This window comes from Panthera tigris, chromosome A1 (genome assembly GCF_018350195.1).
Source record: "Panthera tigris isolate Pti1 chromosome A1, P.tigris_Pti1_mat1.1, whole genome shotgun sequence".
In the NCBI taxonomy this organism is placed as follows: domain Eukaryota; kingdom Metazoa; phylum Chordata; class Mammalia; order Carnivora; family Felidae; genus Panthera; species Panthera tigris.
In genome coordinates, this window is record NC_056660.1 from 184,173,607 (window position 1) to 184,199,928 (window position 26,322).

The following is a 26,322-nucleotide window of genomic DNA, read 5'->3' on the forward strand; positions in this document are numbered from 1 at the left end:
ATGGAGGAAGGAGATATGGGCCAAGGAATGCAGGCAGCCACTAGAAGTTAGAAAAGACACGAAAATAGATTTGTCCCTAGAGCCTTCAGAAGGGACACAGCCCCACCAACATCTATTTTTTGGCTTCATAACACTCATTGTAGACGTCTGACCTCCAGAATTATTATATAATAAATTTGTGTTCTTTAAAGCCACTAATTTTGTGTTGTTATAGCAGTAAGGCAGGGTTTCTTTCTTTCTTTTTTTTTTTTTTAACGTTTATTTATTTTTGAGACAGAGAGAGACAGAGCATGAACAGGGGAGGGGCAGAGAGAGAGGGAGACACAGAATCTGAAGGAGGCTCCAGGCTCTGAGCTGTCAGCACAGAGCCCGACGCGGGGCTCGAACTCACAGACCATGAGATCATGACCTGAGCCGAAGTCAGACGCTTAACCGACCAAGCCACCCAGGCGCCCTGGTTTCTTTCTTTTTTAAAGGCCAAATAATATTCCATTGTATGTATTTCCTTTATCCATTCATCTGTCAGTGGACGTTTAGGTTGTTTCCATAGCTTGGCTAATGTGAATAATACTGCAATGGACACAGAAGTGCAAATACCTTCTTGTGATTCTCATTTCAATTCTTTTGGATAAATATTCAGAAGTGGGGTTGCTGAATCACATGGTAGTTCTATTTTAAATTTTTTGAGGAACCTCTATACTATTGTCCATAGTGGCTACACTATTTTACCTTCTCACCAACAACTGTACAATTGTTCTAATCACTGGGTTCTACTCCTGAAACCAATACTACACTGTATGTTAACTAACTTGAATTTAAATAAATAAATAAACCACAAAAAACAAGGGTCCTAATGCTTCCATATCCTAATATTTACTTTTTTTTTTTGATAATAACCATCCTAACAGGTGTGAAATATTGTCTCTTTGTGATGACTAGTGATTCTGAGCATCTCTTCCTATGGCTGTTGAACACTTGTATGTCTTCTTTGGAGAAATAACTATTCAAATTCTTTAGCAATTTTTACATTATATTATTATTTTGCTATCGCGTTGTAATTTCTTACACATTTTGAAAATTAACCCCTTTGATGTACAGTTTGCAAATATTTTCTTGAATTCTATAGGTTCTTTTCACTGTGTTGTTTCATTTGTCATGCAGAAAATTTAGTTGGATGTAGTCCCACTTATCCACTTTGCTTTTGTTGCCTGTGACTTTTGGTATGAGAAATCAGCGCTAAGACCAATGTCATGAAGATTTCCTATTACATTTCTTCTAGCTGTTTTATACTTTAAGGTTTTTGAGATGATTTTTATATATGGTTCGTTCTTTTGCACTTAGATATATTTCTGAAGATATTATCCTTTCTCTACTTATATTCTTGGCACTCTCAACTAGTTTCTGGATTTCTCACAAGGGGAATTTGTTTATGTATTATTGTTGAATCAGTATGTCCGTGGGGAGAAGGCAGGTCCAAGGGTTCTATTCTGCCATCTTGCTAATGTCATGTCTCAGTATGGTATGTTTTAAAATTGCTTTAATTTTCACTTATTTTTGTCTTTATATTTGAAGTGCATTTTTTTAAATAATTTCTATATTTCTTCAGAACTGTGGCTTATAATATCATACCAACTTTGTACATCAGTTATGTTAGATGACGATTCACCATTTATACATAATATACTACCAAGTATGATTCTGGAGACAAGATAGAGAGGGGAGAGCAGAGACAATAAATATACCTTAAATAGAAGCATTAATGTAACTTCATATAATACAAGTTGAATAATTGGGTAAATGACTTAATGTGTGATTTTATTTCATATTACAAAAATATTAACCAAGCAGCCAGTAGTCAGATGGCAAGCACTCTATAACAAATTCTGTTGAGGTTATGAGCATAGGTTTTCAGAGTGTTACTGAATCTAAGAATTGACTGCAGAGTTTGTTAAAAATGCGTATTTTCAAGCTAAACACCAGATTCTAATTTAGTAGGACTGAGATAGAGTCTAGGAATCCACAAATTGTTGACCAACTTAGTGACCCTGGTAGGAGACAAAGAGATTACTATGGAGTTAGGCATACACTTATTTCTTATTTGAACTGGAAAAATGGATGATGGGTATGATAGAATGAACCTTGTTAGACAATCAACGGAGAGGCAGGAACGGGCCAACGTGTTTTAGCCTAGCTTAAGAGGCTCAGATTAGAAAAGGCCTCCAGTATCACACCAAAAAACCTATGGATTTGAATCTTGAAACCAAATAAGGTTTCAGAGTAGGGGAATAATAATCTGAGTGATTTTTAAAGGAACGTTGATTTGCTGGGATGAGTTGTAAAGATGGAAGGCCAGTGAGGTTTAGAATGAGGTGATAAAGGTAAGCATCAAGGGGAGGTACAGACAATAGAAAAAAAAAGTCGGAAGTCATATTGGTAAAAATGTTGAACTTCCATTTACATATGTAAGCATAGGAAGTTAATATTAAATACATTAAAAATACTCATTACAAACGTAACAGTAACAGCAACAATAGCAATAACAGTAATAAAAATAGTAAGAATGAAATAATCTTTAACAGGTCTTTCAGATGTTTACTTGCATCATTCTTGAAACTCCACAGGAGCTCAACAGCAGTTTGTATTGCCTGGAAGAATTATTAAAAAGAGGTGTTAGTAATCTACGTTGAAACTAATCTGTCAGCCATTATAAACTAAAAACAGGCATTTCCACCTTCTGTAAGGCAGGTGAAGCAATATTTTGTACCATAATTATATTTTTTCATTCACCATTAAAAAAAAAGTTTATTTATTTATTTTTGAGAGAGAGAGAGAGAACACAAGCAGGGTGGGGCAGAGAGAGAGAGAGACAGAGAGACAGAGAGACAGAGAGACAGAGACACACAGAATCCGAAGCAGGTTCCAGCCTCTGAGCTGTCAGCGCAGAGCCCAATGCAGGGCTCGAACCCATGAATGGTGAGATCATGACCTGAGCCGGAGTCTTAACGCTTAACCAACTGAGCCACCCAGATGCCCCAATATCAATTTTTTATATCAGAAACTGTCAACAAATTTTCACAGTTCATAAAAATGGACAATTTGTGATATGCTGTGAAAGCAAATTCAGAGGAAGATGACACTTACCCATTTATTCATTTCTTACCTTCTTTCAATGGGGTTTTGAGAGCAAAATTTTCTTTACTTTCATGAAGAAAAGCCTTTGAAGGATCAAAGTGTTTGATACCCAGAACTTTATTCAATTCCTCCTGAAGTTTTGTTTCACTTTGTTTTTTCTTAGCAAGCTGAGAGCGGAGTTTTGACACCTCCTATGTAAGAGAAATATAGAAAACAAACAATTACTAAACCTCATGTTGGTGAAATGTGTTATCAGTGTTACTGACAAATTTCCCAAGGTGCTCATGTATCAAACCAAAAGGCAAAAAATCACTACCAGATACAGGCTTTAATACTACAAATTATAAAATGACACTGAACAGGTGTGACAAAGGGGATAATGAGACATTTCAGTCTTTTTGCCACTCTACAGATACAAAGCTATGTTTCCGATAAAAGTTCATCTCCAAATTAAATGCTGAGATGAACTTGTGGCATGATAGCAAGAGAAGCTCCAGTAACCTGCTTCCTAATGAAACTAAAAATTATTAAAAAAAAAAAAAAAAGGCAACCATTTAAAGCCTGTAAAAATGGTTCTAAGGCAAAACAGCCAATGAAGAAACATCTATTCAACCAAATCTACAAAAATATGGTAAAAAAAAAAAAAGGTAAGGGTCTGTGGTATTTGACCCAAGTCTGCTCCCTCTCTCGCAACTCCCAGTTTAGCAAGGTGGCATAGACAGCTGCAGGCAAGAACAGGGCCCTCTGTTTCTCCAGCTCCAACTCAGAGGCTTTTCATGTTGCTGAGGCCACATCCCAAGCAAATGTGGTTGAGAGGTGAAGGATCCTTTCTTCTGTGCAACAGGGGCTCTACCTTAGGTGCTGTGTGCAGAAAATGCTGGGACCCTGATCACCTTTGCTGCCTTGGCTCATAAGGTGATGATTCCATGCCAGAAAAGGCAAGCTGAGAGAACCTGAGGGTGCTCTCCTTGCCCCTCTCCCCCACGTTTGTCAAGCACTCAGTTCCCAGGCCAGATGTCTCATTCAGAGAAAAAGCTTGTCATTTTCTCCTACTTCAGCTCCAGAACCCTGTCTCAGAGATTTTATCTGGGGGAGCAGGGGTAGAGAAGTAGACTATAAAACACATAGTTCCTAATTTCTCCCCAAAGGAACTGACTTCACTTGCAACAGCATTTGGAGAAGTTCAAGCTGGAGGGTGCTGTGAATAACAGTCAAGGTGGTGGCGCAAGGGAGCTGGGAGGTGATTCAAAATACAGGCAAAGCTGTAGGTTTACAACTGGTGAATAAGACAGCTGGGAGAAGTCCTTCTGGGGTCAGCACACAATCAATCAATGACCTCAGACATAATTCCAACAAAGGAGCCAGAATTCAACTGGATTAGTTTGAAGAGCAATTTATACTCCAGGGCACTGTTAAGAGCAATAAGTTATCTAGTTTAATGTGTGATGAGGGAAATAGAGGAGACAGCTCTACCAAAATCAGTGTCATCCCAGGGTGACCGTGGGCACACTTCAGACTGAACCTCCCTGAGCAGCAGTATCAGAGGCACTACACTACTGGGGGGGTGGGGGGTGGGGGAGGAGGAACAGACTTCTCTAGCACAACCCAGCCAATTACTAAACAAATCAACAAGAAAATAACAACACACCTTGAAGGAAAGGGCTGTAATCAAAGGTGCTACAACATATAATCTAAAATATCCACTTTCCAACAAAAAAGGCAGGAAAGCATGACCTATACATTGGAAAAAAGCAGGGAACAAAAACTGCGAGAGTAACCAGATACTGGATTTATTCAAAAACAGTTTCAAAGTAGCCATTATAAATATGTTCACAGAACTAAGAGAACTAAAAAAAAAAAAAAAAAAAAAAAAAAAAAGTGTGAATAGTCAAATTACTAGAATCAGAAATGAAAGAAGGGACATGGTGACTGACCTTACCAAAATAAAAAGGATTACAAAAAAAATACTATGAAGAGTTGTATATCCATAAGTGAGATAACTTAAATGAAACAGAGAACTTCATAGAAAGACACAAACTACTGAAACTCTCTCAAAAAGACAGTATGAACAGACTCATAAGAAGAGACTGGATAATAAAAACTACCCACACACACAAAAAGCTCAGATCCAGATGGCTTCACTACTGAATTCTATTGCACAGTCAATGAATAATTAATACCAATTCACAAACTATTTCAAAAAATAGAAAAAACAAAATTTTTCCCAATTTTATGAGGTCAGCATTGATACCAGAACCAAATAATACCAAAAATATTGTATGAAACCTGTAGACCAGTATCTGTTGGGAATATGGATGAAAAAAACCTCAGCATATATTAGCAAAAGAAATCCAGCAATACAAAGGGAATTATGCACCATGGCCAAGCAAAATTTATCAGAATGCAAGGTTAATTTAATATCCAAAAATCAGTTAATTTAAGAAATAAACAGAATGAAAGTCACATGATCATCTCAATAGACACAGAAAAGGTGTTTGACAAAATTTAATACCCTTTCATGGTAAAAACACTAAAAAAACCAGGAATAGAAGGAAATTTTCTCACCCTGATAAAGAGTATCTGTGACAAGCCTGCAACTAATAGTATACTTAACAGAGAAAGTGTGAATGCTTTCCCCCACCCAAATTAGGACCAAAACAAGGATCTCCACTCACACCACTTCTATTCAACTTTGTCTGGAGGTTCCAGCCAGGGAACTTATTAGGCAAGAAAAAGTAATCAAAGGCATTCAGGTTAAAAGAGAAGTAAAACTATATTTACAAATGATCATCTATACAGAAAATCCTAAGGAAACCACTAAAAATCTATTACAACAAATAAATGAGTTCAGCAAGATTGAAAGATACAATTTCAGTATACAAAAATCAATTTTATTTCTACACACTTGCCAGGAACCATCTGAAAATGAAATTAAGAAAACAACTTCATTTACAATAACCTCAAAAAGGATAAAATACCTAGGAACAAGTTTAACAAAAGTGTAAAACTTATAATTTCAAAACTCCAAACCATTGTTGAAAGAGATTAAAGATGTAAATAATTGGAAAAACATCCCATGTTCATGGATCAGAAGATGTAACATAGTTAAGATGGCAATATGACCCAAACCTATCTACAGATTCAACATAATTCCCACGTGAATCTCAGATGACTTCTTTGTAAAAATTGAATAGCTGATTCTGCAATTCATATGGAATTGCAAGGGACCCAGAATAGCCAAAACAATCTTTAAAAAGAAGAAAAGTAGGCGGATTCATGCCTCCTGGTTTTAAGGATTCCTTTCCTTTCCCCTTTGCCCTCTCTCCCTCATTTCCTTCCTTCATAGAATCCCAAGTAGGCTCTGTGACATCAGTGCAGAGCCTGACACAGGGCTTGAATCCATAGAACCTGAGTCAAAATCAAGAGTCGGATGTTTAACTGACTGAGCCACCCAGGTGTCCCTACCCTTTTTTAAGGTTATTTATTTATTTATTTATTTATGCATGTCTTCTGGTTTTAAAACTTACTACAACCCAACTGTAATTAAGACAGTGTGGAAGCACAAGGATAGCTATATAGATCAGTGGAAAACATCTGAGAGTCTAGAAATAAACCATAAATATGTGGTCAGCATATTTTCAACAAGGGTGTGCAGATCATTCATTAGAGGAATGAATAGTCTCTTCACCAAATGGCATGAGAACAACTAGATATCCACATGCTAAAGTATAAAGTTGGACACTTACCTCTCACTGTATACAAAATCCTCAAATATATCAATGAACTAAATGTAAAAGTTAAAACTGTAAAAACCCTTAGAAGAAAACATAGGGATAAATCTTCAAGATCTGGGATTTGGCAAAAGATTGTTAGAGAATAAAGAACAAGAAACAGAGGAAAAAATAGATACATCGGACTTTGTCAAAATTTTGTGCTTCAAAAAACATCAAGAAAGTGAATGTACAGAATGAGAGAAAATATTTTCAAAGGCTACATGTGATAAGGAACATATACATAATATATAAAGGACTCTCATAATTTGTTAAAAAAAAACCAATAATCCAAATAAAAATAGGCAAAGGGTATAAACAGATATTTCTTCCAGGGAAGATATACAAATGGCCAATAAGGACGTGAATAGATGGTCATTATCAGTCACCAGGGAAATGCAAATTAAAACCACAATTAGGTATCTCTTCATATCCACTAGTATAGTCAGAATGAAAAAGTCACATAACAAATGTTGGTAAAGATATGGAAAAACCAGAACCCTCATACTTTATAGGTGGAATGTAGAAAGATACAACTGCTGTAGAAAACAGTTCCTCAAAAGATTAAACATTAAGTTACCCAATTACCTAGAAATTTCACTTTTAAGTACAACCCAAGAGAAACCAAAACATGTCCACACAAAAACTTGTACATGAATGTTTATGGTAGCATTATTCATAACATTCTGAAGATGGAAACAAGTCAGATGTCTATCAACTGACAAATGGATAAATAAAATGTGACATATCTAAGCAATTAAATATTATTAGGTCATAAAGAAGAATGAAGTACAGACACATGCTATACTACATGGATGAACTTTGAAAACACTGTTAATCAAAACAAGCCAGCCACAAAAGACCACATATTATTTGAGTGCACAAATAGGAAATATTCAGAATAGGGAAATTTATGGACAAAAAGTAGTTTAGTAGTGGGAGGGATGAATGAGGAGATAAGGAGATGACAGTTAAAGGGTAAGGAGTTTCAGTCTGAGGTGATGCAAATATCCTAAAATTGTGCAGATGGTTGCATATTTGTGAATGTACTAAGACCTACTGAGTTGTATAAAACTCAACTTTAAATGGGTGAATAGTATGGTATGTAAATTATATCTTAATAAGGCTGTTAAAAACAACTTAAATGATTAACTGCTTTTTTAAAGTAATCTCATGACCCCAAGATTAAGAGTCATGTGCTCTACCCACTAAGCCAGCCAGGTATCCCAAATGCTTAACTATTTTTGAATACTGCTTATCTTTATATTTATTTATACCAAGGATTTTGCTATTTTGCAAATAGAAATGGATATGTAAAGCTCTGTGAATTCTTCCAATTACACTGGTGATAGTTTTTGAAAAAAATTTTAATGTTTATTTATGTTTTTGAGAGACACAATGTGAAGTGGGGGGGGGAGGGGGGGAGGGGCGGGAAGGGCAGAGAGAAAGGGAGACACAGAATCTAGAGCAGGCTCCAGGCTCTGAGCTGTCAGCACAGGCCCAACGCAGGGCTCAAACCCACAAACCGTGAGATCATGACCTGAGCTGAAGTCAGACACTTAACCAACTGAGCCACCCAGATGCCCCTAGTGATTTTAAAAAATGTTTAAAAAATGTTTATTTTTGAAAGACAGTGAGAATGTATGAGAGTGGGGGAGGGCTGGAGGGAGAGAGAGAGAAAGAGAGAGAGAGAGAGGATCTGAAGGGGGCTCTGTGATGACAGCAGAGGCCCCAATATGGGGCTTGAACCCACGAACTATGAAATCATGACTTGAGCTGAAGTTAGGTGCTTAACCGAATCAGCCACCCAGGTGTCCCACTAGTGATTTCTAATATACTAATGAAGTATTTGGAAAACCTGAGAACATAATACCCATCTGGTCAATGGTCTAAAATAAATCCATAATCAGATGGATTTTCCCCTATAAACTTAAGTTTTCCTGATATCAAAATTCTTTGTTGAACTTAAATGTTATAGTTAGAATAAAAAATACCCCACCCTGATATCTTCAGTAGGACTAAGTGTTATTTTACAAACCGATTTGAGTTGGCTATTTTCATCTTTCAGTTTCACAACATGCTTGATTTTTTGCTTTAGATTTTGATGACCCAGTAATTTAGCATAAGAATCTCTTAGTTTATTAAGCTGTTCCTGAGCTGCACCATGTTCATTCAACAAAGACTGTTTCTCTGCTTCAAAAGCATCCAGTTGTAGCTGAAAAAGAGGTTTTTTATAATTAGAAATGTTAAATTTACTTGTCTCATAGAAACTACAGAGGAAAAAAGAAAAAAGAAACTACAAGGAAATTCAAGTACAAGAACATAAAAAACAATGGATGAAAACAGATCATGCTGACATATTCTCAGGTTCTCCATAAATTTTGGCTCTTTCAAAAAAACTTTTGTGTATTTCATTTCAAAGGTCATTAAAGTAGGGAGAAACCCATGGAAAGGCCAGGAGCCAGCCTACTCTGTATATCATCTGCATCATCACGTTATAACCAATACTGCCCTCCCACTCTTTTTAAGGGTGAAGATTAGCCTTTATCCTTTTTGAAGATCAGTTTATTAATTTGAGAAACACTGAGCAAGATTGTAACAAAATAAGCATCAAAAATTTACATAGATTCGTTATCAAAAATTTCTATCAGGAGAGCCTTCTAAACTATTAACGTTAAGTCTCTTATGACAAGGTAGTTCTTAGCCTATAGAAAGTGCCATAAAAAATGTCTGCAGAATAATTTTAAAAAATGTAAAGTCCCCTTTAATAGGGAGTTAAATCGGCACTGGAAATGCACAGCAAAATGATCTTTCAGTAAAATCAGGTCACTGTTGTGACTGTGACAGGGAACAAAGCGCCTAAACCAAACACAAGTGAGTGTGGTCCTGACAAACCTGGAAAGGTTTTGTTTTATTATACAGTTCTTCATAAAGGAGATGCCACTTATTCATTTCCTCAGTTAATTCTGCCACTGTGTTTTCTTTTCCAGCTTTTCTGTAAGGGAAAAAAATGAAATTAAAAAACATAGTGTGCTAGAAGAAATAACTGAGGTTATGTGGCAGTCCAATTCTAAATCTAGATTACCTTGCTTCTTCCTCTTCCAGTTGTTTCCTAAACTCTTCACCTTGTTGCTTGAGTTGGTTCCGCAAATCAGTTATTGTTTTAAGAGAAGAGACTGTGATTTCTTTAATTTCTGCTTCTTTAAGTGCTGATTTGGTCTGCAGATCTAGAAGCATCCTTGGGTTTGAGAGAGGAGAGTCCACTAAACATTTTATAGCCATTTAGTAACTTTCCCCCCTTTCTTTTACTGAAAAAACAAATGAAAAACACAACTCAAGGAACTCTTCAAGAATTGTACCCTCTTAACTGTGCAAATTCTTACTTTGTAATTGAAGATCACCCAAAGCTATAATTCCCTGGATCACTTCTTAGCTGGCTTTCAACATTAAATTGTCGTAACAGTTCTAAGGCTACAAGTATGGGCAGGTTTTATTTTTCCCACATACCTTGCATATTCTTGATTTGCGCTCTCAGTTGCCAATATCTGATGTTGAACGTCCTCTGCACTTTTCTCGGCACTGGCCACTTTTTCCTGAAGTGCTGAGTTCTTCAGCTTAAGATCTTCTATTTCATTAGCTGTTAATGCTTTATAACTAAGTAAAAAGAAAATTAAAACAATATAGTGTTCTGAGTACTAAGGAGCTTATATGGCATATGCTGTTCATTCAGAAAAAAAAAAAACAAGTGCCTACTATGTATATGAAGTATACTTAACATGAAAATTACTCCAAAATGAACAAATATATGATCCCTGCAAATATGGTCACAGAGTTATGGTCTTATGGTAAGATATGGAAATTCCTCTCCAGGCCTTGGCAAAAAAATGGGAAATAATATGTATAATTAAATTTGTGGTATATGTTATGAAGAAAACTTTAGAAAACCTTAAACTGCAAAACGGGAACATACTTTCTTTGGTGATTCAGAAAAGGCCTTTCTAGGGAATTTATAGTTAAACTGATGTGATGGACAAAGAAAAGTTATCTAAGGATTTAAGGAAAAGTATTTCAGAAGGAAAAGATGCATATGTGTTCTGAGGCAGGTAGGACACTGCATTAAGACACGAGATTGGAGTCTACCGAATAAGAGCGGCCGGCGCAGATGCTAAAGCCATGGGCCAGTAATCACCATGGTGCACATCAGTCCTGGTGAGTGAAAAGGAGGGTTAGACTAAGAACTTAGCAGTCGAAAGATGTGAAATCTCTTTTGAAGGCAAAATATGAATTTCACTAAACACACTGGATATTGGGAGAAAGGGAGAGAAAGTGATTAAAGATGACTCTAAGATTTACAGAAAGAGAAGATGGGAAGATTAAGATGCCACTGACTGAAATAAAAAAGAATGAGGGAGAGGTAGAAAGAGAGAGAAGGGAAATCACAAGTTGTTTTAGACAGGTTAATATTACACGGTAGTGAGATATCTGCTTGGAGACGTCAAGTAGGCAGCTGGATATATGGGTATAAAGCTCAAAGGAAAGACCTGGTTTGAAGAAATGAATTTTAATACTATTGGCATACTGATGGTGAGTGAAGTCACAGAGGCTAGAAACCTAAGGTACTATTTCTCAAAGTAGCAGGAAGGGAAATCCCTTCACAAGGTTGAAAACAGCACTAAAGCATAATATATGATATATATGTCATAATACATTATATCACTGGCTGTGGTATTTGGAATCTTGAGGTTCAGGGAATTCAGAGAATTTGGTAGCACAGTGTTTTGGGAGAAAAGGCAAATTTCTGGGTGATGGACTGGTCACTCTAGCTGACATGTTTCTAGAAGTGAGTGTGTGGATTTGTTTGAACAAGTCCTGGGCTTTCGCAGGATGGTAGGAGAAGAAGAGTCTCCTTGCGGCTGCACTTCTGTGAATAGTTCTCTCCCCTGAAAGGATTGTGGTAAAGAAATGAAAATAAACTGAAGCAATAAGTCCAAAGATAGAATTAGAAAATGTTAAATTTCCAAATGCCCATCTATTCAGATGGGTGGCTTTCTCAGTGTCCTTTTCTCCTGTGATCGTTTGCTCCCACCTCCTGCTTGCAATAGCAGTTTAATGAACAGTTTGAGAACAAATCATTAAGTACATATGCACGCATATACAACTGTGCTTTGAAGATAAAGCAAGTTTGAATTCATCAAAAAAGGACTAAAAATTTCTGTTTTCTGATAAGAGTCACTTCGTATTTTGTTTTCTATTAAAATGTATTTAGTTTCAAAAAAAAAGATCATTGGGGAAAGAAAGTACCATTCAATGAATGGGCATTAAGCAATATGTTCTCCATATGGAAAAACAAAAATAAATTTGATCCCAGTTTTACTGCACTCACAGAAATTCATTCTAGATGGAAAATGAAACTTAAAAAAATAAGTTAATACCTTTTGGGATAGAAATTTTTTTTATAATTTTTTATATATAAGCTTTTTACAGAAAAGGGAAGGTGGATTATCTCCAGGAAAAAAGCCATTTTATACTAAGTACACTGGCAAAATTGAAGAAATCTAACAAGCTGTGGAGAGGAAGTAGATCAATGGTTACTCGTACAACGCTAGTGAGAGTGTAGAGTGTACAAATTGTTTTGTAAAGCAATTTGGCATTAAATTTTAAAGTTGAGCAGTCATAAATGTATGGTTTTAGAGTAATTCTTATTCAAGTATATTAGGAGACTACAAGAATATTAGTAAAAATACTATTAATAGTAACAAAAGAATCTACCAAACATTTAAAGAAGAGTTAATACCTACTCTTTTCAGTAATTAAACTTATAAGAGGACGAACAACTTCCAAATTCATTCTGTGAGGCCAGTATCACCCTGATACCAAAACCAGATAAAGACACCAAAAAAACCCCCAAAACAAAACAAAAACAAAAACAAAAACAAAGAGGGAGAAAGAGGGAGAGGGAGAGAGAAGAAGGGAGGGAACTACAGGCCAGTATCTCTTATAAATATGGATGCAAAAATCCTCCAAAAATTTTAGCAAACTGAATCCAACAATACATTAAAAAAGTCTTACACTACAATCAAGTAAGATTTATTCCCAGGATGCAAGGGTGGTTCAATATTCACAAAACAATCAATGTGATACATCACATCAGTAAGAAAAAGGATGACAATCATATGATCATTTTAGTAGATGCAGAAAAAATATCTGGCAAAGTACAACATCCATTCATGATAAAAACCCTCTGCAAAATATGTCTAGAGGGAGCATACCTCAACATAATAAAGGCCATCTATGAAAAACCCACAGCTAACATCACATCATACTCAATAGTGAAAAACTGAGAGCTTTTCCCTTAAGGTCAGGAACAAGACAAGGATATTCACTCTCACCATTTTTATTCAACACAGGACTGGAAAAAGTCCTAGCTACAGCAATTGACAACAAAAAAGAAGTGAAAGGCATCCAAATTGCTTAAGGAGAAGTAAAACTCTATTTGCAGATGACATGACACTATATATAGAAAACTCTAAAGACTCCACCAACAAAACTAGTAGAATTGATAAATGAATAAATAAATTTTTAGTAAAGTTACAGGATACAAAGTCAACGTATAGAAATCTGTTGCATTCCTATATACTAATAATGAAGCAGCAAAAATTAAGAAAACTACCATTTACAACTGCACCAAAAACAATAAAATATCTAGGAATGAACTTAACCAAAGAGGTGAAAGACCTGTACTCTGAAAACTATAAAACACTGATGAAAGAAATTCAAGACAATGCGGAGAAATGGAAAGACATTTCATGCTCACAGTTTGGAAGAACAAATATTGTTAAAATGTCTATACTACCTGAAGCAATCTACAGATTTAAAGCAATCCCTATCAAAATACCAACAGCATTTTTCATAGAACTAGCACTAACAATCCTAAAATTTGTATGTAACCACAAAAGACCTCGAATAGCCAAAGCAATCTTGAAAAAGAAAAAAAAAAAACACTTGAGGTATCACAATTGCAGATTTCAAGTTATATCACAAAGTGCCAGTAATTAAAACAGTATATGGTATTGGCATAAAAATACAGACACATAGATTAACGGAACAGAATAGAAAACCCAGAAATAAGCCCACAATTATATGGTCAATTAACCTTTGACAAGGGAAGAATGAATACACAATAGGAGAAAGACAATCTCTTCAACAAATGGTGTTGAGAAAACTGGATAGCTATATGAAAAAGAATGAAACTGGGCCACTTTCTTTCACCATACACAAAAATAAATTCAAAATGGATTAAAGACCTAAATGTGAGACGTGAAACAATAAAAATCCTTGAAGAGAGCACAGCATTAATCTCTGACATTGATTATAGCAACATTTTTCTAGGTATGTCTCCTGAGGCAAGGGAAATAAAAGCAAAAATAAATGATTGGGACTATGTAAGAATGAAAAGTTTTGGCACTTCGAGTGAAGGCAACAGTTAACAAAACTAAAAGGCAGCTTACTGAATGGTAGATGCTATTTGCAAATTACGTATCTGATGAAGGGTTAGTATCCAAAATATATAAAGGACTGATACAACTCAATATCCAAAAACCAAATAGTCTAATTAAAAAAATGAGCAGAAGACATGAACAGACATTTCCCCAAAGATATCCAGATGGCCAACAGATACATGCTCAACATCACTCATTATCAGAGAAACGCAAGTCAAAACTACAGTGAGATATCACCTCACACTTGTCAGAATGGCTAATATAAAAATAACACAAGAAACAACAAGTATTGTGAGGATGTGAGAAAAAGGAATCCTTTTGCACTGTTGGTGGAGTTTGCAAACTGGTGTAGCCACTGTGGAAAAAAGTATGGGGGTTCCTCAAAAAATTATAAATAGAACTACCCCATGACCCAGTTCACACTACTGGGAATTTACCCCTAATATATAAAAATACTCATTCAAAGGGATACAAGCACCCCTATGTTTATTGTAGCTTTATTTACAACAGCCAAATTATGGAAGCAGGCTAACTGTCCACAGATGAATGAATACAGAAGATGTGGTGTGTATATATCTACACACACACACACACACACACACACACACACACACACACACAGGAATATTATTCAGCCAGAAAAAAGAATGATATCTTGCTATTTGCAGCAACATGGATAGAACTAGAGTGTAACGCTAAGTGTAGTAGTCAAAAAATACTTGTACATGAATACTATACGATCTCACATGTGCAATTTAAGAAACAAACAAGCAAAAGTAAATAAATGAATAAATAAACAAGACAAAGCAAGAAACAGATTCTTAACTATAGAGAACAAACTGATGAGTTACTAGAGGGTAAGTTGGTGGGAGGGTATGGGGAAAATAGGGGATTGGGATTATAGAGTACACTTATGATGAAAGAAGCAACAAAAAAAGGAAAACAACTCGAAAGTCCAAAGTGAGAATGGGTAAATTGTGATATACTAATAAAATCGAACACGTTACAGCAGCCACTAGGAACAAACTATAACCTCAGTCAACAATGTGATTCAATTCTAGAAACCTACATATTGCAGAATAAAAAAGACAAGTCCCAGGAAATGACATACACCATGACGTAATTTTTTGGCCAAGTTCAAGTTCAGCACAAAAGTAGTATTACATAAAATATTATTTGTATGGATATACATGTTGTAAAATTATATATAGAAAAAAGTGAGGCAATTATAAATGGAGGCTCTGAGATGGTGTTTCCGTTGGTGGAAAGCATGCAGATGGTGGAGGAACTCCTACATAGATACCAAGTTGTTGAATCTTTTGGCTTACTGGTTTGGTTGTCTTTTATGGGCTCATACATGTTGATTTTATCTTTATGCTTTATAATTTATGTAACTGTTGTTTATATTTTGTATTTCTTAAATATATTAAGATAGACACAAGAAAAAGAGACCTTCTGAAATGGTCTAAAGTAATATAACAAAAATGTTCATATTAATACTCTCTTGGTGTGAGATGCATATACATTTCTTAAACTATCCTCTGCAATGTATAGTTCCCCCACAAATAAACTTTTTTAAAAGGGAAAATAATAAGTAGATGATATAGGAAGTGAGGAAGTGGATACAGTAGGTATAGAGAATCTTCTATTTATTTATTTTTTTAAATTATTATTATTTTTTTTAATGTTTATTTTTGACACAGAGAGAGACAGAGCATGAATGAGGGAGGGCCAGAGAGAGAGGGAGACACAGAATCTGAAGCAGGCTCCAGGCTCCGAGCTGTCAGCACAGAGCCCGACGCGGGGCTCGAACTCACGGACTGTGAGATTATGACCTGAGCCGAAGTTGGCCACTTAACCGACTGAACCACCCAGCGCCCTGAGAATCTTCTATTTAGATGAGCTATAAAGATGAGTAGAATTTTGGATTAAAAAAGGGTGTTGGGAGTGAGAGGTATTGCTGGATAGTGCAGGAGGAAGTTGGGGGGAGCTGTCAAAGGAGTTAATAAAATTTATATATTTTACTTTATTATTTTTTTAAAGTTTTTTTTTCTAAATTTATTTTTATATTTTGAGAGAAAAAGATAAAGAGAGAGTGTGCATGTGTATGCAAGTGAGAGAGGGGCAGAGGGAGAGGGAGGGAGACAATTCCAAGCAGGCTCCATCCTCCACGCTAAGCACGGAGCCCCATACAGGGCTTAATCTCAAGACCATGGGGTGATGACCTAAGCCAAAATTGAGTCGGATGCTTAACTGACTGAGCCACCCAGGCACTCTGAATTTATGCATTTCAAAGATAAGTGAACATTAACATGTTTTAATACAGATAGGAAAAAATCCAGTAGAAAGGCTGTAAAGGAGAAGTGAAATATAAAGTCACTTCTCCTGTAACAGGTGGGAAGATAGGATGAGCATAAAGGCAGGTGTGTTTACAGGCAGGGTAATGAGATAAAAGCTTTAGAATTCTTCATGAGGAAAATAATGGTGTCAGGAGAGTAGGACAGAAGGGCCAAAGGATTGAGAGTTCATGAAATTTGAAGTGGATGGCAGGAAAGGAAATTCCTATACATAAGATTACCAGGTAACCCTGAATGCCCATTTATGGTTGGTCATTATGGAATCTACAGTAATACCAACTATCTGTGTGATTGTTTTTTCAGATTTTTCTAGATAAGCACCCCTCCCTACGCATATCATATTTGAGAGTGTAGGCTCCCAATAAAAATACCTTTCAAATTGAGCAGTAACATCTCCAAGGTTTTGCACTGTACTCTGATACCTTTCCTGTAAAAGCAGGGTGGCTTGAGCGTGAGCAGCATTACTTTTCTCTAGTTCAGCTTCTTTCCTAAGGAACAATTAAAAGATAAAAGGCTAATTACAAATCATATTCTATGAAAGCAGATAGTATTTACCTTTGGCACTGTGAATCATGTGTCCAATGTCTGTATCTGCATAAACTACTGGACTGTTCAGATCTAACTTTATGACCTGCTTCTAATAGCATGTTTATTTATGTACTAACTTCTCTTCTGGCTTCATCTTATCCTTCCTGCCCTTATTTTACTTTCATTTTCATCCTAATTTACTCATTTCTAAATTTATCTTTTGACACTATATGCACGTATGTAGGTAGTTTAAACATTTTTTTTTTAGAAGAAGGTCGGGTAAGACGACTCTAAAACACAATCTTAACGGCAGCAGCCAAATTACCAGCTAAAAAGCTGGCTGACTGAATAAAGTGTCTCTGCATTTAAGAAACACTCTTTAACTACACTTGGTATTTCTTTGAAAAAAGAGTTGATAGCACTATGTAGATTTAAATTAAAAAAAATTTCTTTTAACGTTTATTTATTTTTGAGCGAGAGAGATAGAGTGAGAGCAGGGGAGGGTCAGAGAGAGAGGAGACACAGAATTTGAAGCAGGCTCAAGGCTCTGAACCATCAACACAGAGCCTGATGTGGGACTCAAACCCATGAACCGTGAGATCATGACCTGAGCCGAAGTTGGACTCTTAACTGACTAAGCCACGCAAGTGCCCTTAGGACTATGTAGATTTATTTTGATTATTTCAGTAATCCATATATGAAATTGTTATTAAAAAATATTCAATAACTTATTTGGTGGATTACTTACATAGACAAAATAGCTTTTAAGTCATCTTTATTCATATATATTACAAACCTCAGAAAGTTTTTGAAATATTAACATTACATATTACCAAAATAGTGAGAAAAATTTTGAGATATGCACATGAGCTTGTAAGAGACCTTTTAAAGAACATATAGAACTAAGAACTATAAATAAGAAGCTTTATTTGCTTATAGGCTAAGTTGGACACAGATAAAATAAATGGAACTAATCAAATTCCTTCTGTAATGAGCATGGGATTAAAAAATACACACCAACAGCTAAAAGCAATCACATAGTACTAAAGGCTTTATAATAAAAATATTCTCTTCCCTGCCCCACAGAGAAATCATTTCCAATTTTCTTATTTTTTCTCTTATGCCTAAGATTTCAGGTTGGAAGGGACCTTAGAGATCGTGTTATTAAAATCCCTTTATTTTATATCTGATGAAATAGTAAATTAAAGAAATTAGAATTGTCTTGCTTAGAATCACACAGCTGGTTAACAGATCCAGCAATAAAATCCTTATCTCCTGACCTTTGCACCGAATTCCTTGAGTTGAATAAATGATTGTCTCAACTTTCTTTCCTCCCTGAAACTGATGTCATCTACTCAGTTTCTTAAAGTGCCTGCTCCCTGAGAATGGTTCCAGTATAGAACAATTCCCTAAGAATACTCTGGTACTTCTCCCCGCAAAAGCAGGCATATAAAAAACCTTTGTGTCCTTTTTATCACTTACCACCACAAGAAAACAAAAAAAAAAAAAGGATTTTAACAAAAGTATCCAACAGGAGACAGATACACAGTTGTGAGATATACTACAGTCCTGTAGACTCATGTACAGTTCTTGGTTCCTTGTTAAAAATATTTTTAGTAATGAAATCTTAAGGAGTCAAATAATGTTAATTATTGTACAGTTTGAACTCAAGAATCCACTTGGTATTTTAACCTAAATAAATGTAGTGGAGAAGGATGCACAATGTGATGAAAGTAATACGGAAATAGCAATAAAAGAAAAGCCTGAGGGGCACCTGGCTGGCTTACTTGGTACAGCGTGCAACTCTTGATGTTGGGGTGGTGAGTTCAAGCCCCATGTTGGGCATAGAGCTTACTTTAAAAAAAAAAAGGAAGGAAGGAAGGAAGGAAGGAAGAAAGAAAGAAAGAAAGAAAGAAAGAAAGAAAGAAAGAAAGAAAGAAAAAAAAGCCCAAGATCTCTTAAATTTCTTATTTTTGAATGTTGCCCAGGTTCGGTTGTTTTTTTTTTCTCATTTTGTTTTCATTGCTACTTCTGAGTATTTGTGCTCCCTTAGAAAAGGTAATTAAAGGTATAACTTATGCTTATGCTATGTAAACTGATGTACACACAGGGAAAAAATGGAAATGTTTCTTATTAAAGGGTGAGATTCTTAGCCTTTTTTCTAAATCTGTTATTGCTATAATGCTGATGTCCAACAATTTTAGACAATGTAACAGCAGTAAAGAAACCCCAAATTTTGAGTTTGTTTATTAACAGCCTTTTAAATTAAACCTCTTGCCTAAAAAAAAAAAAAAAAGAAAGGGCAGGGGCACCTGGGTAGCTCAGTTGGTTAAGCATCTGACTTCAGCTCAGGTCACGATCTCACAGTTTGTGTGTTCGAACCCCGTCAGGCTCCATGCTAACACACCCGAAGAGCCAGCTTCGGGTTCTGTGTTCCCTCTCTCTTTGCCCCTCCCCAACTCATGCTGTTTTTCTCTCTCAAAAGTAAGTGAACATTTAAAAAAAAAAAAAAAAAAAAAAAGAAAGGGCACAGCTTCTGATTTTGGCTGTCATACTTGTTTGTATGCATATTCTTTGGGTATCCTTTTTTTGAGTTTTATTTATTTATATTTAGAGAGGTGGGGGGAGGGACAGAGAGAATCCCAAGGAGACTCTGTGATGTCAGTGCAGAGTTCGATGCCAGGCTCAATCTCACAAACCATGAGATTGCGACGTGAGCTGGAATCAAGAGTCAGATGCTTAACCAACTGAGTCACCCAGGTGCCCCTCTATAGGTATACTTTACCTCTCTGTGTCTACTCCTTACTTGTAAAAGAATTCCAACCTTGACTGAAGTGAGATTGCTAAGAGAATGTACTGGAGGGCACATTTTAACATCTGAAGTCGTATGAGACAAGAGATCTTATTGATACCAACCCTTTCAGCTTTTCTTCTAGGAGTTTCAGTTCCTCAGCTCTAGATTTTGTTTCCTCTTCCAATTGTGTAATCAGCCTTTCAGCTTGTTCCTCCTTTTGCTGTAATTTATCTAGTTCTTCCAGTGTTTGCTTTAATTCTTCCTCAAAGAGATCTCTCTCTTTCATCATTTCCTCTTGAAAAGAACCTAGCTTCTGTTGAAGACTGGAGGACAACTCCTACATCCAAATAGAAACCACCAAAATAATATGAAATGGCATCAAGAGATTTTTACTAATGACAAAAAAAAAGAAGTACAGAAAGTAAAGTATGAATACTAAATTCAAGAGCCTCAAAAAAAAAAAAAACCTTTGAAAAATACGGATATCACCTGCATCTTGTCATTGATTATATTCTGCACCTTGTTAACAATGTGGTAAATGTTTTTTCAGTTTTTCTATGCAACACACACTCACATACTTCTTATAAAACTAAAATTATATTCTACAACTGACTTTTAGCGTATTTTTCTCAGAGGATACCACAGAAAAAGTGTACTATGATTTTGACAGTACGTAAATATATTTTAAAGTTATATAATATACAGGGGCACCTGGGTGGTTCAGTCTGTTAAATGTTCAGCTCAGGTCACGACCTCATAGTTTGTGAGTTCAAGCCCCACAATGGGCTCTGTGCTGACAGCACAGATTTGGGATTCTCTCTCTCCTCCGCCCTCTGTCTCAAAATAAACATTTAAAAAATAAAGTTATACAATGCACAAATATATCAATACTGGGAAAAAGTTCTAACATTAAAATAAAGTGAAGACACAAATAAATGGAGAGATTCTGTGCTCATGAATTGAAAAAATTAATATTGCTAAAATATCCATGCAACCACAGTGATCTATAGATTCAGTGCAATCCCTATCAAAATGGGAATTTTCACAGATATAGAACAATGGAATAAGATAAAATTCGTATGGAAGCACAAAAGACCCTGAATAGCCAAAGTGCTCTTGAGAAAGAAGAACAAAGTTGGAGGTATCATACTCCCTGATTTCAAACTATGTTACTCAAAATAGTATGGTGATGGCATACTAACAGACACATTTATCACTAGAACAGAATAGAGCATAGAAACAAGCCCACACATACTAATTTATGATAAAGGAGTCAAAAATATACAAAGGGGAAAGAACAGTTTCTTCAATGAATGGTACTGGTAAAACTGGAAAACCACAAACAAAAGAATGAAAGTGCACTACTACCTTAATACCATTCACAAAAATTAAATAAAAATGTATTAAATGTAAGACCTGAAACCATAAAACTCCTAGAAGAAAACATAGGCAGTACGGTTATTGACATTGTTCTTGGTGATGATCTTTTGGATAGAACACCAAAGCAAAGGAAACAAAAGCAAAAATAAACAAGTGGGACTACATCAAACTAAAAAGTTTCTGGGGGCGCCTGGGTGGCTGAGTCAGTTAAAGCATCTGACTTCTGCTCAGGTCATGATCTCACAGCTCGTGAGTTCGAGCCCCATGTTGGGCTCTGTGCTGATAACTCAGAGCCTAGAGCCTGTTTCGGATTCTGTGTCTCCCTCCCCTCTTTCTGCCTCTCCCCAGTTCACTCTGTCTCTCCCAAAAATAAATAAATGTTAAAAAAAAAAAAAAAGCTTCTGCACAGGAAAAGAAACCATCAAGAAAATGAAAACGTAACTTACTTACATGGGAGAAAGTATTTGCAAATCATATATCAGATAGGGCAGACAGGGGTTATAACCAAAATATATAAAGAACTCTTACAATTCAAAAGCAAAAAACCCAACTCTAATTAAAAACTGGGTAGCAGATCTAAAGAGGCATTTCTCCAAACATCCAGATGGCCAACAGGTACGTGAAAAGATGCTCAACATCAGTAATCAACAGGGAAATGTAAATCAAAACCATAATGAGATTCACCTCATACCAGAATGGCTATTATCAATAAGACAAGAAATATGGGTGCCTGGCTGGCTCAGTCAGTGGAGCATGTAACTCTCGATCTTGGGGTCTGAGTTCGAGCCCCATGTTGGGCACAGAGATTACTTGAAAAAAAAAAAAAGACAATAGTAAGAGTTGGCAAGGATGTGGAGAAAAGGGAACGCTTGTGCACTGTTGCTGGGAATGTCAATTGGTGCAGTCACTATGGAAAAGAGCATGAATGGTCCTCAAAAAATTAAATACAGAATTGCCATACAATCTAGTAATTCCAGTTCTAAGTATTTATTTGAAAAAAATGAAAATACACACTTGAAAAGATTATGCACCCAATGTTCATATCAGCATTATTTACAATAGTCAAGATATGGAAAAAACTTAAATGTCTACTGATGGATGGATGAATAAAGAAAATGTGGTATATATACACACAAATTGATTATTCTTCAGCTATAAAAAAGAAAATCTTGTTATTTGTGATGCTATGGATGGACTCTGAGGGTATTATATTAAGTGGAATAAATCAGACAAAGAAAGAACAATATTATATGATCTTATTTATATGTGGAATCTGGAAACAAACAAAAACCCAGCCATAGAGAACAGACCGATGGTTGCCAGAAGTGGGGGTGGGTAAAATGGGTGAAAGAGTCAAAAGGTACAAAATTCCAGTTAAAAAATACTTCAGTCATGGAGTGTTATAGCATGGTGACTATAGTTAACAGTACTGTATTGCACTTTGGAAGTTGCTGAGACAGTCTTAAACACTCCTCAGAAGAAAAAAAATTTATAGTTCTATATAGTGATAGATGCTAACTAGACTTATTGTGGTAGTAAGTTTGCAACATATACAAATGTTAAATTGTTATGTCATATACCTGAAACTTACATAATGTTGTAAGTCAGTTATACCTCAATAAAAAAGCAAAAGCAAAACCCAGCGTAGATGTGCCCAGGAACACTCTATGAAAGAAAACAGGGCCCTTTGCCTTTAAAAAGAACGGTCAACATATGGGGTGCCTGGATGGCTCAGTCTATTAAGTGTCTGGCTTTGGCTCAGGTCATGATCTCCAGATTTGTGAGTTCAAGCCCCGCATTGGGCTCTGTCTTGACAGCCCAGAGCCAGGAGCCTGCTTCAGATTGTGTCTCCCTCTCCCTCTCTCTCTCTCTCTCAAAAATAAACATTAAAAAAAATTTAAAAAGAATGGTCAATGTAAATAAGCATTCTCTCCATCCTGTACACTCCTAACAATGCATTTAGGAGACACATCTCTTAAATACTAAGATACAAGAAAACATTTGAAAGGTCTGCCAACTGTAACTGCAGTTGTGGGACTGGATGGGACAAAAAATAACAAGAAACAAAAAACAAATGAAGTGGAAAAATGCTTCTGACTATACCACACCCCAATCCTAGTTTCCTCATTGTAGAGATAACCACTAGTTTTGGTATATATGCCTTCTAGTCTTTTTTACACATTTATACACTTAAAAAATACATACATATAAATGATATATACTACGTATGTAACGAACATTTAAAAAAATCCTAAAAATAGTTGAGATCTTCAAGCCAGTATATATAGATCTATTTAATTCCTTCAGTTGTTGCAGGTTGCCCAAAATATAATATTTCACATCAGTGCATTTACCTGTTTGCTCCACTCTCACTAATGTGTTCTGTATTATCAAATATTTTAAATGTTTATTTATTTTGAGATAGAAAGCACAGCTGTGTGCCTGTGCACACAAGTGTGCATGAGTGGGGGAGGGGCAGAGAGAGAGAGAGAGAGAGAGAGAGAGAGAGAGAGAGAGAATCCCAAGCAGGCTCCACACTGTTGGCACAGAGCCTGATGAAGGGCTCAATCTCACCACCTGTGAAATCAGACACTTAAATGACTAAGCCACCTAGGTGCCCCTATTATCAAATGCTTTAATGTGTGCCAATCTTGTAAGGGGAAAAAATTATTTCCATTTCTTTGATTATTACTAAGGTAGAGTATTCGTGTTTACAGATTATCTGAATTTCTACTGAGAATGATAAATTTACAGCTATGCTCATTTTTTTAATAAACTTTCTTCTCACATAAAATTTTTTGTGTAATCTGGGTTTTAAAAATTTTTCAGTTTTGTTTCACATGCATTTAGACACTATTTTACAACATAACTGTAAATGCCTAAGTAGTAATCTAACACAAGAATGTGCCAAAAAATATTAAAAAAAAATTTTTTTTTATTATGTTTCTTTATTTTTGAGAGGCAGAGAGAGCATGAGTGTGGAGGGGCACAGAGAAAAAGAGACAAAGAATCTGAAGCAGGCTCCAGGCTCTGAGCCGTCAGCCCAGAGCCCTGATGCAGGGCTTGAACCCACAAACTGTGAGATCATGACCTGAGCCGAAGTCGGACACTTAACCGACTGAGCCACCCAGGTGCCCCTATGCCAGAAAATATTTTTAAACAATTTTCTTATTTTGGTTTATTAGTTGCTTGTAATTTTTTCACATCATCAATAATGTGATGAACATTTGTGTGGCTTAACAGCATATACACGACGATTTCCTCAAGATAAGACTTTAAAAATAGAATTGTTGGATCGAAAGACATATATAATTTAAAGGTTTTCAGATACACAGGGAAATGTATGACATATAACAAGCAAAAGTTTTTGCTTTTTTTTTATTGTAGTGTACTACCTTCTCTTGTTGCAGAAGTGAATCACTTTGCAGTTCTTTTTGTCGTAACTTTTCATGTTCTTCCTTTTCAAGAATAAGTTTCTCCTTTAAGTTTTGCATTTCAGAATTCAGAGCTTCATCCCGTTCCCTATCCCTGTTGATGAGGTCTTCTATACAAATGAAAATGCTGTATTTAGATACATGTATTTAGAGAATGTATTGCATTTAGAGAAACTGGATTTCCATATACCCATTTTTTGCTGTTAGCATGTTATACAGACCAAGTATTTCCAAAGAAATAAAGCCAAAACATAATTCTGAAGTTTGTATCATTTACTACACAAAATGTAGTGCATATCCTATGGTATGTAGTAAAACCTCCAAACCTGGTTTGATATATATCTTCTCGATTTAAATGGCCACCCAATGAGGAAGTCAAGAAATGTACCACTGTATATATTTCAATCAAGACAAGCAATATATTGAAATAAACAGAAAACAAACATTGTAAAAGACAAACATTCTCATATGGGAATAGGATTTTAATGTTATTTCCACAATTTTTTAAAAAACTCTTAAATACAGAGAACAAACTGAGGGTTGATGGAGTCGGGGGTTGAAGGAGGGGTGGGGGAGACGGGTGATGGGCATTAAGGAGGGCACTTGTTGGGACAAGCACCGGGTGTTGTATGTAAGTGATAAATCATGGGAATCTACTCCTGAAGCCAAGACTACACTGTATGTTAGCTAACTTGACAATAAAAAAAAAAAAAAAAGTTTGTTTTAATACAGCAGTACAGTCTTTACATACTATACATGTTACTTATGTTACATACCTTTTTCTTTTTCAAGCAGCTGACACTTAGCATTTAGGTTTTCGACTTGTTTAGAAAGCATAGCAACATTTTCCTCAAGAGATTGCTTAAGGCTTAAAACTTCATAATTCTTCTCTTTCAAATTTTCTTCTAACTGGGCAATATCTAGCTTGTATTTTTCCACTTGATCTGATGCACAACTACAGTAAAACAAATTATTTTGAAGAGCACATAATTTAGGCACAGGGAAAATTAAACTAAAAAGGATGAAAATGATGTATTCATCACTATTCAACAAAATAAGGTCCAATTTAAAACTACTATTAATATTACCTAATTTCTTCGATGTATTCTAAGAGTTTTTCTGTTTCGGATTTTTCATCAATCTTGTCCTTCTCTATTGAAACACTGAAAAAAATTACATATATGAATACTCACAGTAGTCACACATAATGTTTAATCTGTACTAGATACTGCTGTATCAGATAGGCTATCTCTAGACTCCAAATCCTTAATTCTTATTTTCTGTGACCTCTTAAGTTGACAATTTAGTATATGCAAATAGGAAACTGAAGGTTTTTTTTAAAGTGAGAAAGCTTTCCAAATAAATTCTGATAAATTTCATGATGATGAAATTATCACCTATAACACTCCAAGTGTTAGAAATGATCTT

General features: G+C 35.6%; 1 protein-coding gene across 2 annotated transcripts in view; it reads right to left on the reverse strand.

Annotated features, from left to right (window-relative positions):
• Positions 1 to 1,795: 1,795 nt before the first annotated feature.
• HMMR (hyaluronan mediated motility receptor) overlaps positions 1,796 to 26,322 on the reverse strand; it is a 39,659-nt gene continuing 15,132 nt past the window's right edge. For both annotated transcript variants that reach the window (XM_042992883.1, XM_007077634.3), the window contains exons 8-18: positions 25,983 to 26,057; positions 25,671 to 25,849; positions 24,856 to 25,004; positions 20,203 to 20,417; positions 17,130 to 17,246; positions 10,410 to 10,556; positions 9,988 to 10,140; positions 9,798 to 9,897; positions 8,941 to 9,117; positions 3,161 to 3,323; positions 1,796 to 2,645 (exon numbers count right to left, since the gene is read on the reverse strand). In XM_042992883.1, the coding sequence (XP_042848817.1) occupies positions 2,626 to 2,645; positions 3,161 to 3,323; positions 8,941 to 9,117; positions 9,798 to 9,897; positions 9,988 to 10,140; positions 10,410 to 10,556; positions 17,130 to 17,246; positions 20,203 to 20,417; positions 24,856 to 25,004; positions 25,671 to 25,849; positions 25,983 to 26,057 (1,495 nt within the window). In that variant the 3' untranslated portion in view covers positions 1,796 to 2,625. The remainder of the gene's footprint in view (positions 2,646 to 3,160; positions 3,324 to 8,940; positions 9,118 to 9,797; positions 9,898 to 9,987; positions 10,141 to 10,409; positions 10,557 to 17,129; positions 17,247 to 20,202; positions 20,418 to 24,855; positions 25,005 to 25,670; positions 25,850 to 25,982; positions 26,058 to 26,322) is intronic.